Here is a 15,059-nt window from a genome sequence, read left to right as displayed (position 1 = left end):
AGGCTATAAAGTTTTGTGAAATATGCATTTTCAAAGAAATTGAAGACAATTTTCTAAACACAGTATCGGTTTTCCACCTGTAAAATTGATCTCTTCATGCGTTCTCCGCCTGGGAAACATAGTGAACGATTGGACTCGGTGGCATTTGAACTCAAACCGTGCATTATTCTACAACAATGCACTCATAATTGATATCTATTTCCTAAATAAACATCTCGCGTATGACGACCGGCCCATATTGCAGTTAATCTTCCCAGGAAGTGAGGGCCGTGGTGCATAACAGTAACATAAACCAAAACTATACCCTTTTCAGTCGTTGTTTTATTAAAATATGTAGGAATTGTGCTAATTTTTATGGTCAAATATTTTTTTCTTGAAAATAAAGCAAAGTGTTTTCACGTAAAGTAAACATAATTTATTTCATAATAATTATGTGATGCAAATGAAAGTTGACATGACATGCGGTCGTGAACTTTGTGTTAAATGAACGTCAAAATGATTTAAGCAGCGGGTGCTTCGGTGGCTGCATCAGCCGGGGCCTCCTCGGCGGTCACTTCACAAGCAGGGTTGTTCTCCCATTCAGCGACGCCTTCAGGAGCGCCTACAAACTCTACATTTTCTGCACACTATACAGAGAAAAAAATACAAATAAAATCTTGAATACACCATATCATATCAAAATCTCAAATATTTAACGAACTAAGTGGCATCTAGAGATAATTTAAATGTGATATTTAAGTATTTCAATGATTGTTTGTCAAAGATGTTAATGTATAATCTAAGCGGTAGCTTTCACACTTAAACGAGAGCATCTAGTGAGAAATAAACAGACCCACAGATGTGCCCACATATGATGGAGGAATAAGAAGAATATTGCACAAAAACAATTTGTTGTAAACAGAGGAAACTACACATATAATTATAGTTGTGATATTACCTCTAGCAACATTCCTTTCTCGTCGGGAGTATCACCACAATGACATTTTCTGCCGTACACCTCTGACTCGGAACCCGCCGGCATAAATTTGTCGTACAACATGCAACCTAAAATCAGCAAACATTTTTAGTTAGTGAAATGTTACTGTAGAATAATTCTTCAACATGAAACTAATGATTTTAGCAGATATAGAAAAGTTCTTAATTAACAAACATTTTAATAATGTTACTGTTATCCTGTCGTGCACATATGCAACGGTCTTTAATTTTGACATATTTACACATTAAAATTGTCATTTTAAATATCGCTATTCATAAGCTATCTTTATATCATTTTCTAATGAAAATATGTAATAATTACTTATTTACAGATTATTATAATTTTATATTGCGTTATATATTTATTTTTTTAATTTTCTAATATTGTGTGCAATATGATAAAACGTACGTACCCTCTGTGCATGCACCATCAATGCAAATACTTCCACAAGGGCAATCTCTGCAAAATAAAATATGGCATAATTATGTATGGTGATATTTAATAGATTTTATGAATAACAATTCTGTTCTCTCCAGTTACCTCTATGCCGTGGGTTCGATCCCCGGGAGATGCTTTGGTATATTAGCGCCTTGTACTGGTGTAACTCTCGATGGTTAGGAAACTACTGAAATACTGTTGGAAAAAGGCGTAAAATGAAACAAACAAAACATCTGTTCTATCCTATGTTATCTATATGTGTCTCTTTACTGGGCGGTCAGTATTCACAAGATATATTCACTCATATCGAATATAGAAATATGAACGAATGATCTGGATATGAAATTCAAATTTAGATCATCATCGCTTAACCTACTGTATAAGCTGTTGGAATATTATACTTTGTATTCTTACTTAACTCTTTCTGCTTTTCTTAATTGAGATTTTTTTCAAAGATATAGCTTCAAGGACATGATTTACTTTGGTATAGCTTTATACTCCCAATCTTTATGGAGCACATTTGACTCGGGCACATTTGTCTTACGTAAGACCGATGCGGTCGCATTTGTCCCATATATGAGACAAATGGGACTTCAAATGTCTGCCCCAAAAAACTTATTTGTGTGACAAATGTGCTCCGATCAAGTTTTTAAGGGACAAGAAAGCACATTTGTCTCATGTGTTTTAAGGGACAAGAAAGCACAATATATTGCCTCTTGTCATTTTTATGAATTATTTGTCGCATATTTTCCCACGGTATAATATTTTTTAGAATCGAGGTTCGCCGTTTTATCTCAAGTCAAGTGTAATCATCAATAGGTTTATGATATCTTAAAACCTACAGTGGAACAACTTATTCTAATATCTCTTATAAATTCAAGAAATTTGATTGGCTGAACCTGAAGGCGTACACTGAAACATATGGAACCCGTTCACGACGATACAATGGTGAAAGCGCGATGGTACGATGGCGAAATAAAGATGGCACGATGATGAAAACTTGATGTACCATCGTAGTATTGCTCTTTCATCAGTGTACCATCGTGCATAGCGGTTCAGGGAGACAATATGTTACTTATGTCCAAACGGAACACCGTAATCAATCGATATAATTTAAACAATACAATATCGTGGCTCGTTTCGCATCTCGCGTCTCGTTTCACATCTTGTACGTCGACGCGAGACAAGAAAATCCTTCGTGACCATAAACCGCTAAATAGTATTCCCTTTTAATTTTATATAATATATTGACATTTTTCAAAGAGCTACAATTAAAACATAGCGAGAACCATTTTAAAGGTCAAATCCTTATATCTCATTTTAAAAAGTTATTATAAAACTGCTATAAAATGTATATCTTCTAAGAAACAGTTCTAGCGTCACATTTGTAAAATCACTTAAAAATCACACTGCTGTGACGTGGGAGAACCACCAATACTAAAATTGAAACTCACTTCATCAAATATAACCTTTGCTCGCATTTTTCTACCAAAATGTCAAAAACATATCCATGATGAAATTTAAACAGAAAACAGCTTAAATTTAGACGTCTGTTCCATGCAGATAAAAATAGTGTCCAATAACCTGTCCAATGCCAGATGGCTCCGGCACTGTGGCCTTTACCATTACCAGGCCTTTGAGACGCACAAACACGAAGCGATGCGCGATATTTTACCGAAAGACACGAAAAGCGAGATTCGGGCAAAACATGAAGCGAGGCACGATATTCTACCGTGAAATGTCGTAAGGATACTTCGACATTGCGAGATCTCGTGTTACAATATCGTGCCTGCCTTTGTGGCTCGTCTGAATGTCCGTCTCGCCCGATTCTGCGAGGCCTAATGTTCCATAATTATGGCATCACCCGGATTCTTTTAGGAACTGATGCAAAGTGCTTTTTCAATCAGCAATTCTCGGAAAATTGCGATATTTTTAAAAAACAAAACAAAATACGTGTGGGATGTTCTTCTCATTTTCTTCCTTACATCATTTAAGGGCCTCCGTGACCGAGTGATTTCAAAAAACAACTTGCCCCTAAACGCTGTAGGTTCAACACTCGCTCGAGGCGTCGAACCATTTATGTTAGGATGCCCGTTCAGGGTCCAAATGCGGAATACCTATCCGCATGCGCATGTAATAGTTAATGCGTGCGCACGGATTATAGTATCGCATGGCCACGTAATAACTATTGCTTGCGAACCTAATAGAAATTCATATGTCCGCTTTATGCCACCGTCGATACTACCTTGTTGTTAGAATGTTTCTTAAATCATTTATAAAACTTTAAGCATCGGAAAGAAACGTGTCACAATAAATAACGAAAAGAATGGACTCGCTGTATATGTGTTTGGGTTGTGGATAAATTTTCATTGTGACATGCAGAACAAAGATATTCTTTAAGTTAATATTTGACTCTCGTGCAGTGGCAGGCAGTTTTTGATTTACCGGAAGTGACCTAAAACGGTATTAGAAATATAGAATACACAGAACACAGAACATTGGTTGGAAGCTTGTATACGGACGGGCATAATTATTACCTTTTTAGAATTTTATTGAAGAATGTGAGACAAATATGCTTCGAGTGTCCTTTCTATTGTGTCGAACACACCTGTCTCATTTCCAATTTGTCGCAAATATGAATGTTTCCGAGCACATCGGTCACACCTCGTGAGACAAATGTGCTCCGAGAAAAATGTGCTCCTACAATGCATTGTCCACCATGGGGCGTATTAAATCATACGAAACTAAAATTTCATGTCCGATTGAACAGTGTTCACCATCCGCTTCTTGAGTGGATATATTTTGATCACTAGCCAAATTTATAATGCATTTACTTACTTAAGTTCGGTGCAGGAATTGTCTTCATCCTCATCAGCAACAACAAAAGCAACAGCAACAACAAACAACAATACGAGTGTTAAACGTACCATCTTTATCTCAAAGGTATTACTGAAATTATAGAATAATAAAATGTGTGAAGAAAATATGTCAATTTTGTCAAAAAATGAAAGTATTTGTTGTTTAAGGAGTTTTATTTCATGCTTTCCAGTGTTTTATTGTAATATATCAGATGATTATATTCTGATAAACCACTAGTGAAATTTATAAAATATATATAATGTTCACTGTAGCCGGAATGCGGATGAAAAGAAAATCATAACTAAATGTAATAACAGGCAGAAATAAAAGCCGTCGAACGTAAATTTTGCTTCTTTAGGAAAAGAAAGTCGATGTCATTATACATCATGTTAAAAATGTAACAAAATTAGTGAACTTTAACAGAACTATATTTTAAAATTGATGATATGACGTCACAAAGGAGAATGCGCGGCAAAAGCAGTAAAAAAAATACTTAAAATAACTTAAAAAGCATGAAATAAAAAGAAAATTTATTTGTTTTACATATAAGATTGGAAAATATTTCATTCGTGAACACCAGCTATTCTGTTTTTACTCGTGGCTACGCCACTCGTGAAAATATTGCATCTCGTGTTGACTCGGTGAAATTATATTTCAATCTTGCATGCAAAACAAACAAATATCCTCTATGTTATACATTTGTGAAAGTAAAGTAAGAAAAATGCTCCCACCATACTAGTATGTTTTACAAAAATTAAAAAGTACCTACATGTAATCTGAACGATCGTCAACTGAATATTGCTTATATTCAAATGTGTAGATCGAATAGAAACCTTTTACTTATATAGTAGATACTTGTTGGACTTCCAAAACCCGTTTCACCATTATGCTCCCGCCCATATGTGGCTTAGCAGCAACAGCTGTATCCATCACCTATATAATACATTAAACAACATGTGGCACAAAACTGCACCTTTCCGTACACCCCAGTCAAAATTATATATGGCTCTGCTATGTATGTTCATCATATATGACAAGCGTACGTTAAAAATTTCTGTAATCTGACCTCACATATAATATTTTGATTATAACATAAAGTAATGCTAGGTAGGTAGGACATGTATATTATACATGTTTATTGCATTATTTACAAATGGTGTCATCAGTAATAAGTTTGCAAAGTGAAAATTCAAATTCATTTAACATTGAAAATATATTAAATAGTAAAAAAATTGTAATGTGAACAAAGAAAGTAATTTACATATAACAAATAGTACTTGCAACCAGTAAATTACCCCAAAAAAAGGTAGAAAGATGTTGATAAGTACTGCAAAATCAATCATTTATCGCACATAACATGAAAATTATTACTTGAATCTTTTTGTTTTTCTTAAAATCTCAGCACATGTATATTTTTTCGTGTTTGACTCATGTTTGATATCCTTCAAATATTTTTGCTCCTCTTGCAGCATTTTACTTATATTCTTTAATTAAGATCTTTGTCGTGACTTTTATTTCATAATTTAAAAATGATGTTTAATGAATGCGGTCTGCTATATAAACTATAATATAAAATAACTATGTTTTCTTTACATAACCTATAAAAAAGAACACCGAATACTAGTAATATATTGTTGTCAAATTGACATAGTTTTAAATTGTTATTTGGAAAAAAATAATGCTTCACTTATACTCGTTATCACAAAAAGCGCTGAAAGTTTATTTCTAAATGATGTTTCAAAAATGAAAAAAAAATTGTTTGCGCTTAGATTTTTACGCTTTGTTTGATTTCAAATGAAAAAACAGGTTAGCGTGAATTCCTCACTTCCCCTCGTTGCGTGCACGTTGCTGAGACGACACATGGCATTGGCAGAGGATTTGCGGCTAGGCGGAAGTAAACGTAAATGACCCTGCCTGTTATCGTGACTGCTACTTCGTCCAGCTGCCGATGTCCTGACTATTTAAAGGCGAGGGGAATGGCCTAACGATGTAGGCAGAAAACACGAGAATGATACTAGGGTGCTTGAGTCTCTAGCACAGATAGCCGGCTTGTAAGGCAGGGCCCTTTGCTTGGCAACAACAGCCCTTTAAGGGCTGTCTCCTTTCATTATTGTCTTAGGTTACTGTACATTTAGGTTCTCATTGACCGCCGTATACTGTGACCTATTTTTTGCTCAAAATTCATATCTTTGGCTAATACTCCGTCGTTTTGATTGACATCTTAACATTTGTTTGTGGATGTTTGTAGAAGCATGTATTTCTTTAGTTTCTATTATTTAAGAGAATGCAAGGCAGTTTCTATGAAACGAAAACTCCTGAGGAAAAAAAACCAGACAGTGCCAGGGAAATACACAGTCATAAACTTTGTTGTCTATAATGTATGATTAATAATTCTTACTCGAAATAAAAAAGGAGGGATGCCCGCAGAAAGACCAGCGGACCGGGATGCAACCAAAGCTATATATATATTGCTTCGTTATGAATTGATTATAAGCTTACAAGCGTCAAAGCCTGTTTTATGTTTGTTTATTTGGTGTGGATGCAGAGAATACGAGATGTTGATACTATGAGTTTATTTCTAAGACTGTCTAACAATATGAAGTCAATTGGTCAGTACACTAAGTAGGCGGAGCCTAACAATCCAGTTTAAAGGTACTGCATGCAATATATATTTAATGTAGAATTAAATATGAAACAAAGCCTTTACAACGTACTGATGTTTGTAGAAATATCAATTTTTATGGCTTTTTTTATTTTATTTTACAGATGGCGATTCCATGGACGTTAACATCATATTTAATTTTTACTTATATTTACATATTGAGTTACAGTATATTTCATAATAGACCTTTCTATCTTTAACGGACTTCGTAAACATATTTCTTAATACGAAATAATTTGATGGGGGTTTTCTCAAAACATAAATGCATGGAATAAGATAGAATGAACAGTATGCTCAAATTCAACATATCAACATATAAAAGATAAAGACAAGTTAACCATAATTTATATAAAGACAAAAATAAAATAAAATTTCTTAATTCATAGACTTTATTGTAGTGCTAATTTTTCAACCAAAGACAAACATGCAATAAAGTTTTGAGTGTTGTGAAAGGAGGGCTATAGGTATATGTCATCACTGATGTCACTGCTGACGCAAAGTTCGGAAGGGGGTATCCCTCTAGAGAGCCTGATTGTCTCATATTTGATTTACAAGGGAGCGCCTTTTCCCCCTGCGATGAACCGGCCGATTACGTTGGCCTGCTGAACTATTCGAAACAGCTGGCACTGAGTGCTGAACTTGGTCTTGAACTGCTCTCTCATCGTTATTGTTGTCAACAAGTAATTCTTTCTGACGTACACGAGCTCTATTACCCCCCCCCCCCCCCCCAACATCATCGTCGTATGTACGAAGGTTGGCCAAAAAATTCGTGCACTGCATTTATTGTCGTGAGAGTTATTGAAAGAAAACATGAATTATATATCACTTAAAGGCGAAATCTGTCTCAAATAAGAAAACTAAAGATAAAAACTTTTAACTGGCATGTCGTGCAAACGAAACGTCATACAGTTACCTTGGTAACGTAATACCGATGCACGACAAAAAAAATAGGTTAGTTCATGAATTTGATGCATCACGGTATTCTTTAAACACTATGTACATATAAACGTTAAAATTCAGGGAAAAGTGTGTGTACGTATTCTTAACGTCACTAGAAAATATGACGTCATTTGCCCTATTGTAACGGTCGTAAACAAACATTTGTGTGTGGTCGTCAATACTGTAATTACGTGAAAATGTCAGTCGCTAAACGTCTGAAAATACAGACCATCATTAAATTTTGTGCAAATATTGGTAAAACACCAACAGATACCTACAAAGAACTTAAAAGGGCAAGCGGAACAAGTTCAGTATCACGAAGGCAGGTTTTTAAATGGCACAAACGCTCTGTAGAAGGGCGAGAGTCGGTAGACGATGACAACTGGTCAGGCAGACGTCCGTCCGTAATGCCGGCGCATGTGACGAGGGTTGTCTAATATATTCGTGCACTGGTGGAAAATGTTAACTCAATGACCATTCTTTTACACGACACCCCGGTTACTCGGCTTTTTCTTTTGTTTTCTTATTTGAGACCGATTTCCCCTTCAAGTGATATATAATATAGTCTATAATTTGTTTTTATAAATAACTCTCACGACAATAACAGCAGTGCACGAATTTTTTGGACAATATAAATATCTCTGTTACTAAGTATGTATAAAATGTAGTAACCCTTCAAGTGTGAAATTGCACGAAATTCTCGAGCGTTAGAATTATACAATAATAATACATATACCGGCTATACTGTACCGGCTAACAAATTAAAGCAGCACGCCTCCAGATTTATGTTATTTTTCATTAAAAAAATGGAAATGTATTTAAAAGTAAAATAATGTCAGATGAACATATAAAGTAATTTACATATTGCAATTGATACTTATAATCCACGAAAATTAGCAAAAAGTGGCAACATATGCAAAAGCAGTCCTTACTGCGTTAGTAACGCAGTAGAAATATTGTGAAAAAATGCTTCAAAATCAGTGTTAAAATGCACATAACATGTAAAATATAACTTGGATCTTGAATGTTTTTACCATTCTTAAATGTTTAGTGCATTTTTCTCAATATTGATTTCCTCTAGGTCCTCAAATGTTGCCGATTTTCTTACAATAATACCTTTGAGTGTGAAAACCTGTCCATTGCTATTGTACGTGTGTCGTTAAAATTTGTGTAATGTTAGACAACAATTGTGCTACTTTTCTCTGCAACTTTTTTCTGTTTGCATTGTATTTAGATTTTCAGAATGAACGCTAGCAGGCGAAGCCTACTTTTACCAGTTGTAAAAATAAGGTGTGTCAGAAGAAAGATTAGGTTATCTGCACTTGAATTTACAGGTTACTTAAAAATGACCCCTTTTGTGATTGTAATTTTATTATAGTATAATAATAATTCTAAGATAATGTTAATGTTTTTACTAGAAATGTGTCGTCACGCCACGAATGCCCCCACATGCAGCCAAAATTTCAGATGTTATAATATTTAGTTCCAAATTTGTTTGCACAAATTATTATTTTTTTCATTTTAAGTTCAAAGCCCTTAAAACTATTCAATTTTAACAAAAACTATTTTTATACAAAGTTCAAGGCACTGAAACTATTCAGTGTTAACCTTTTGTAAACTGCATATTGCATATTTATAGCCAAAATAATGGCTACATACATTTCCACAAAAGTATGAGTGCTGAAACTGAAATTTCAAAATTTTTCCAACATTCAAGAAAGATAACTTTGTCCAAAATCATTGAACCACTACCAATTTCAAACTTGAACTGCTTATTCCTAAGATGTATCTATATGTCAAATTTGAGTTGAATGTGTACAACCATTGGGGAGATAATGAACGGAAACTTAAAATTTCTGATTTTTTTTTCAAAGTTAAAGAGGGATAACTCTGTCAGCTATCATCAAAACATGACCAAATTCGATATTGTATTCTTATGACATATCCATATCTTTAATTTGAGTTGAATATGTACAACTGTTGGGGAGATAATGAATGGGAACTAAAAGGGGCATAACTCTGTCAAAGATTCATCGAACCATGACAAAATTCGAACTTGACCTGCGCATTTTTTTAACGTATCCATATGTCAAATTTGAAATGAATGTGTAATACTCTAGAGGAGAGAATGAAAGGAAACTGAAATTTTCATATTATTTTCAAAGTGAAAAGGACATAACTCTGCAAAAAATCATTGAACCATGACCAAAATTGAAACTTGGCCTGCGCATTCCTTTGACGTATCCATATGTCAAATTTGAGTTGAATGTGTAATACTGTTGGGGAAATTGAAAATTTCATATTATTTTCAAAGTGAAAGGAGCATAACTCTGACAAAATCATTGAACCATGACCAAATTCGAACTTGACCTGTGCATTTCTTTGACGTATCCATATGTCAAGTTTGAGTTGAATGTGTAATACCGTTGGGGAGATAATGGACGGAAACTAATTTCATATTATTTTCAAAGTAAAAGGGGCATAACTCTGCCAAAAATCTATGAACCATGACCGAATTCGAACTTTACCTGTTTTTCTCATGACATGACATATCCATATGTCAAGTTCGAGTTGAATGTGTAATACCGTTGGAGAGATAATGAACGGAAACTGGAAATTTCATATTATTTTCAAAGTAAAAGGGGCATAACTCTGCCAAAAATCATCGAACCATGGCCAAATTCAAACTTGGCCTGTATTTTCTCATCACATATCCATATGTCGAATTTGAGTGTGTGCAACCGTTACTAAGATAATGAACGGAAACTGATGATGATGAAATGACAGAATGACGGAACAGGGTAACACTATATGCCCCAGCCATTATGGCGGGGGCATAAAAGTCTGTTATGCAGATTTCATTTTGCCTGTATATAACTATGACATAAAACATGAAACACCTTCTGTATAACCTCTTCTTGCATATCAGACTGGCGTTTCCGTTAGTTTAACCCATGCCGGAAATTTCATCTGGCATGGGGGGTTCCAGATGAGTCGCGTGCTGTACAATGGCACGATAAAGATGACGTCATTTTACCGTTATGAATGATTTTGTAATTCATACGCTGTTGAATGAAAGTAGTTATACGGTTTTAATGATATAAATTTTCATTGAAAATAAAGATAAAGAATTTAAAATATAATGGAATATGGTAGAATATGCAAGAAAAAATATCTGACATATGTTTGCGGTTCGGATCGGAATATCCGTCCCTCGGTCACCCGCCCATGGGCGGTAACTCGGCAAGCCTCGTTACCGCCCAATGGGCGGGTCACCTCGGGACGGATATTCCGATCCGAACCGCAAAATATGACAGATATTATTATTCTACTCTCCACTCACTTCGCTTTTCCTCTATAATAATCGTATGCTTTATCACGATGAGTTATTATTTGAAGTCTTGTGAACACACTCTTACTTGTATATCACACACATGCGAATTATATACTAGTATATCATCCCAAATATTATTTTCTCGAATATTGGCTATTAAGAGCAGTTATCTAATGACAATTGTTGATTTATTTTATAAATACGTGCCGACAAAAAAAATCAAAGCACAGAAGGCGCTGAATTTGTTTGGGTCTCAGAATATCAGAAAGGGGAAGGTTGTGAGATTATAAAACAATTTGTTTTTGTATAGTGCCACAAATGCTTTCCAGCGTTTTAATTGTAGTAGATTGGCTATAAGACTAATTGCAACACTGATATTCGATCCGATGTTTATTTGACTTAAACAATTTGAAAAAAAAAAGTTGCCGTAATTGGGGTTTGAACTCCAGACCTCTCGCTTCCTAAGCGAGCGCGCAAACCACTCGGCCACGGTGAATTTAAATGATAACGGCCTGAAGATAACCGTATTATTCTATTTAGGGTTTGTAACGACGCTAACTGTTGTTTAACACTTGTGTAAACAAGTAGAGATTTTGATGCTAAAGCATCAAGTCGCCGGATAGAATCAAAGCACAGAAGGCGCTGAATTTGTTTGGGTCTCAGAATGTAAGAAAGGTCCATGTTGTGAGATTATATGTATAGTGCCACCAATGCTTTCCAGCGTTTTAATTGTAGTAAATTGGCTATAAGACTGATTGCAACACTGATATTCAATCCAATGTTTATTTGACTTAAACAATTTGAAAAAAAATGAGTTGCCTTTACTGGGATTTGAACTCTAGACCTCTCGCTTCCTAAGCGAGCGCGAAAACCCTTCAGCCACGGTGAATTTATATGTAAACGGCCTGAAGAAAACCATATTATTCTAAATTAGGGCTTGTAACGACTTTAACTGTTGTTTAACACAGATGTAAATAATCCTGGAGCTTACTATAAGCATGTAGATTTATAAAGAATCAAAGGGTTGCAAGTTCTCTGGTATTTTCTGATCTTTGCAATCTAATTCGTACTGTATATCTGTATGTATTTTCCTGTATAAGTTTATTTTTATGTATTATAATTCATTTTGCAAGGCACCAGAGTTTGATACATACGGAATTCTGCATAACTAGAGTTGCATCAAAATATCATTTATGTTCATTTTTTTACGACAGCTACACTTTATCCTTGCATATCACGGCTACTTCCTTAACAAAGACACTTTAAAAAGAATTTTAAAAAAAAAGTTTCCTCGACTGGGATTTGAACTCCAGACCTCTCACTCACTAAGCGAGTGCGTTACCCCTGCACCACGGAGAAATTATAAAAACGTTGTCTGAATAACATAAAGCCATTCTAAATTTAGAACTTCCATTGCATTTCGGGTTTGTAATCCTTATTAATTTCGAAGTATTTTGTTCAGGATAAACCTGTTGTTTAAAATTGAAGAAAATAATTTAGCGAAAATCTTCTCGCCCAAACAGTCCGACATGTAGAATCTATATATTCCACTACTCGGTTTGTGTAGTATTCGGTAATCGACATCGCTAAAAATAGTATTTTCATTGATAAAATCATATTCATCCGCGTAATTTGTGATTGTGCATTTATTGACAATTCTATAAGCCAACGCTATTTTTAAACTTTGAATGCGTTGTAATTTGTTGGATACTTGTAACAAAATAAAAATATTTCTTTCTTTTAAATCGCTAGTTTTAAGCTGTTTTAAGAACTACTTGTTGTTAGGTTTGTCGTAAACTTCTGTGTCAGAGATTGAATGTCCGCTTTGTATTTACTTATTTTCGATCAGAAAATACAATAAAACAATATTAGAACTCTTCGACCATTTGGGAATTATTTTGCTTGAAAATTAATGTGCCTGTCTTTGACCATCTTTACGCAGTGATCTCCCCTGAATTTTTCGGCGTTAGTGTACATATAAAGGGAAGTAACCGCTTCAAAAAAGTGGACTACTTTCGGCATTTGCAATTAACAGCATTAGACTCTGAAATTTCGCTACCATTATTTGTTTGGTCTGACGACCCAAACAAATAAAAATGATTGTATTATCATAAATATAAGAAAATATAAGTTTAATGGTTCAAGTATAAAAATAAGAGGAACAATGAGTTGAGTAATGTTTGCCACTGAGGCTTGTAAGGCAAGTGCTATGCTGGTAATTCTTCTTGTAATTTTACTTTATACATATACTGTTGTACCATACATTGAAATCCGTATAGGTTACTAGTGCAGATTCAGATAATTACCGACAAATAATTACCGATCATCGAATATTTGCAAAGTGACGATGAAAATATATATGTTTAATTATTACATGAAACAAACAATACAATTTTATTGTAAAAGTGTTGTACATCATTATTATGTGCTATAGAAAAAATATATAATTTAGTTGAAATCAATACACGTATTCCAATCGTTACATACGATATATAAAATTAACGTTTAATTGCCTTTCAGTGCGATAAACTATCAACACAAAGATAGTTTATTATTTTTTATATGTATCTAATACGATTCCGGACCCCTGACGTCATACCGTTTTGGAAACCTGCGTGACGGAAACCGACGGAATATACCGAAATCAACGATTACCATTATATATTTCAATAATGTGCCTCTTAAGCATAACATTATTTTGGGATGTTCAACCTAAACTAAACAATTGAACTTTCTTGTCGAATGTTTGACAGAAAGGGCCAAGTTAAACCCTTTACCAAGAAGAAAGGAAAAGGTTTTGAAAATGTATTTTTAATGTAAACAGGTTTCTCTAATGATATAAAGTATGAGCCTGATTAATGAAAAATAACTTATGTAATTATCTGTACAAAATTACAATGATTTACATCTTATCAGTTACCACCATTAACAAGTTACCTGTCTTATCAGCAATCTGTAACTATTAATAGATTTTATAACGATATACAACATATATAAACATGTAGTCACGTGATTCTTACGAAAGACCAGGGAGCATTTGTTTATAATTAGATAAAATAATGTAATATAAAAGGTCTCATAAAAAATAAACAACCAAATAATTCTAAAGTGTCATTTCAAATATCATTCATGATTTATATATTATAAAATAGCAATGCTTGACACACAGAAAAAAGTAAAAGTATCTCTAATATTCAATGACTGATCCTTGGGGATACGTTATTGATTCATTTTATGAAAATTGTAATGTTGCTTTTTAAGACGTCAATATGTGCATATTTCATTCCACTGAGCAAAGTTATCATATGTTTGATTTTTTGTGATTACTGAAAAATAATTGTTGTCTTTAATTGTTCAATGATTGATATGCTTTTATTTTCAGATTTTAAGGGCTTCTCCTACCATAGGTATAATATTAAACTATTACAAATATAGTCGCCGGTTTCTACCGGCGACTAATAATCATGGCGCTTACTATAAGCATGTATATTTATAAAGAATAAAACAATATTAGAAATCTTCGACCATTCGAGAATTATTTTGCTTGAAAATTAATCCGCCTGTCATGTGACAATATTTATGAAAAAAATCCCCTAAATTTTTCGGCCTAAGTGTTACATATAAAGGGAAGTAACCGCTTCAAAAAAACGGACTACTTTCGGCACTTGCAATTAACAACATTAGAGTCTGAAATTTCGCTACCATTATTTGTTTGGTCCGACGACCCAAACAAATAAAAATGATGAAAAAAAATCAACAAAATGGCAACAAATATAATGGGGGTCAGCATACGTTTCCGTAGAAAGCCTGACTTGTATATTCGGGCACCTTTGTGAGGATGCCGAGCACTA

General features: G+C 34.1%; 1 protein-coding gene across 2 annotated transcripts; it reads right to left on the bottom strand.

Annotated features, from left to right (window-relative positions):
* Positions 1 to 395: 395 nt before the first annotated feature.
* On the bottom strand, positions 396 to 5,517 carry LOC132713567 (uncharacterized). Of its 2 annotated transcripts, none has more exons than XM_060696206.1 (5): positions 5,043 to 5,517; positions 4,253 to 4,363; positions 1,389 to 1,435; positions 938 to 1,044; positions 396 to 626 (listed from the first exon to the last, which is right to left on the bottom strand). In XM_060696206.1, the coding sequence occupies exons 2-5, from the start codon at positions 4,342 to 4,344 to the stop codon at positions 501 to 503; spliced, it is 372 nt and encodes a 123-aa protein (XP_060552189.1). In that variant the 5' UTR covers positions 4,345 to 4,363; positions 5,043 to 5,517; the 3' UTR covers positions 396 to 500. The 2 variants fall into 2 exon arrangements, with proteins under 2 accessions (XP_060552189.1, XP_060552196.1); XM_060696213.1 differs by lacking the exon at positions 5,043 to 5,517 and adding an exon at positions 4,589 to 4,666.
* Positions 5,518 to 15,059: the final 9,542 nt, after the last annotated feature.

Source organism: Ruditapes philippinarum, unplaced genomic scaffold (assembly GCF_026571515.1).
Source record: "Ruditapes philippinarum isolate M1 unplaced genomic scaffold, ASM2657151v2 ctg7447_1_1_1_1, whole genome shotgun sequence".
NCBI lineage: Eukaryota > Metazoa > Mollusca > Bivalvia > Venerida > Veneridae > Ruditapes > Ruditapes philippinarum.
The sequence above is the reverse complement of the archived record's forward strand: the minus strand, read 5'-3'. Positions and strand labels throughout refer to the sequence as shown.

Coding starts and splice junctions, on each gene's coding strand:
- LOC132713567 (XM_060696206.1), bottom strand. CDS start 4,344: ATGGTACGTTTAACACTCGTATTGTTGTTTGTTGTTGCTGTTGCTTTT. Junction 1,436..4,252: donor AATTCCTGCACCGAACTTAA/GTAAGTAAATGC, acceptor TTTATTTTGCAG/AGATTGCCCTTGTGGAAGTA. Junction 1,045..1,388: donor TGATGGTGCATGCACAGAGG/GTACGTACGTTT, acceptor TGCTGATTTTAG/GTTGCATGTTGTACGACAAA.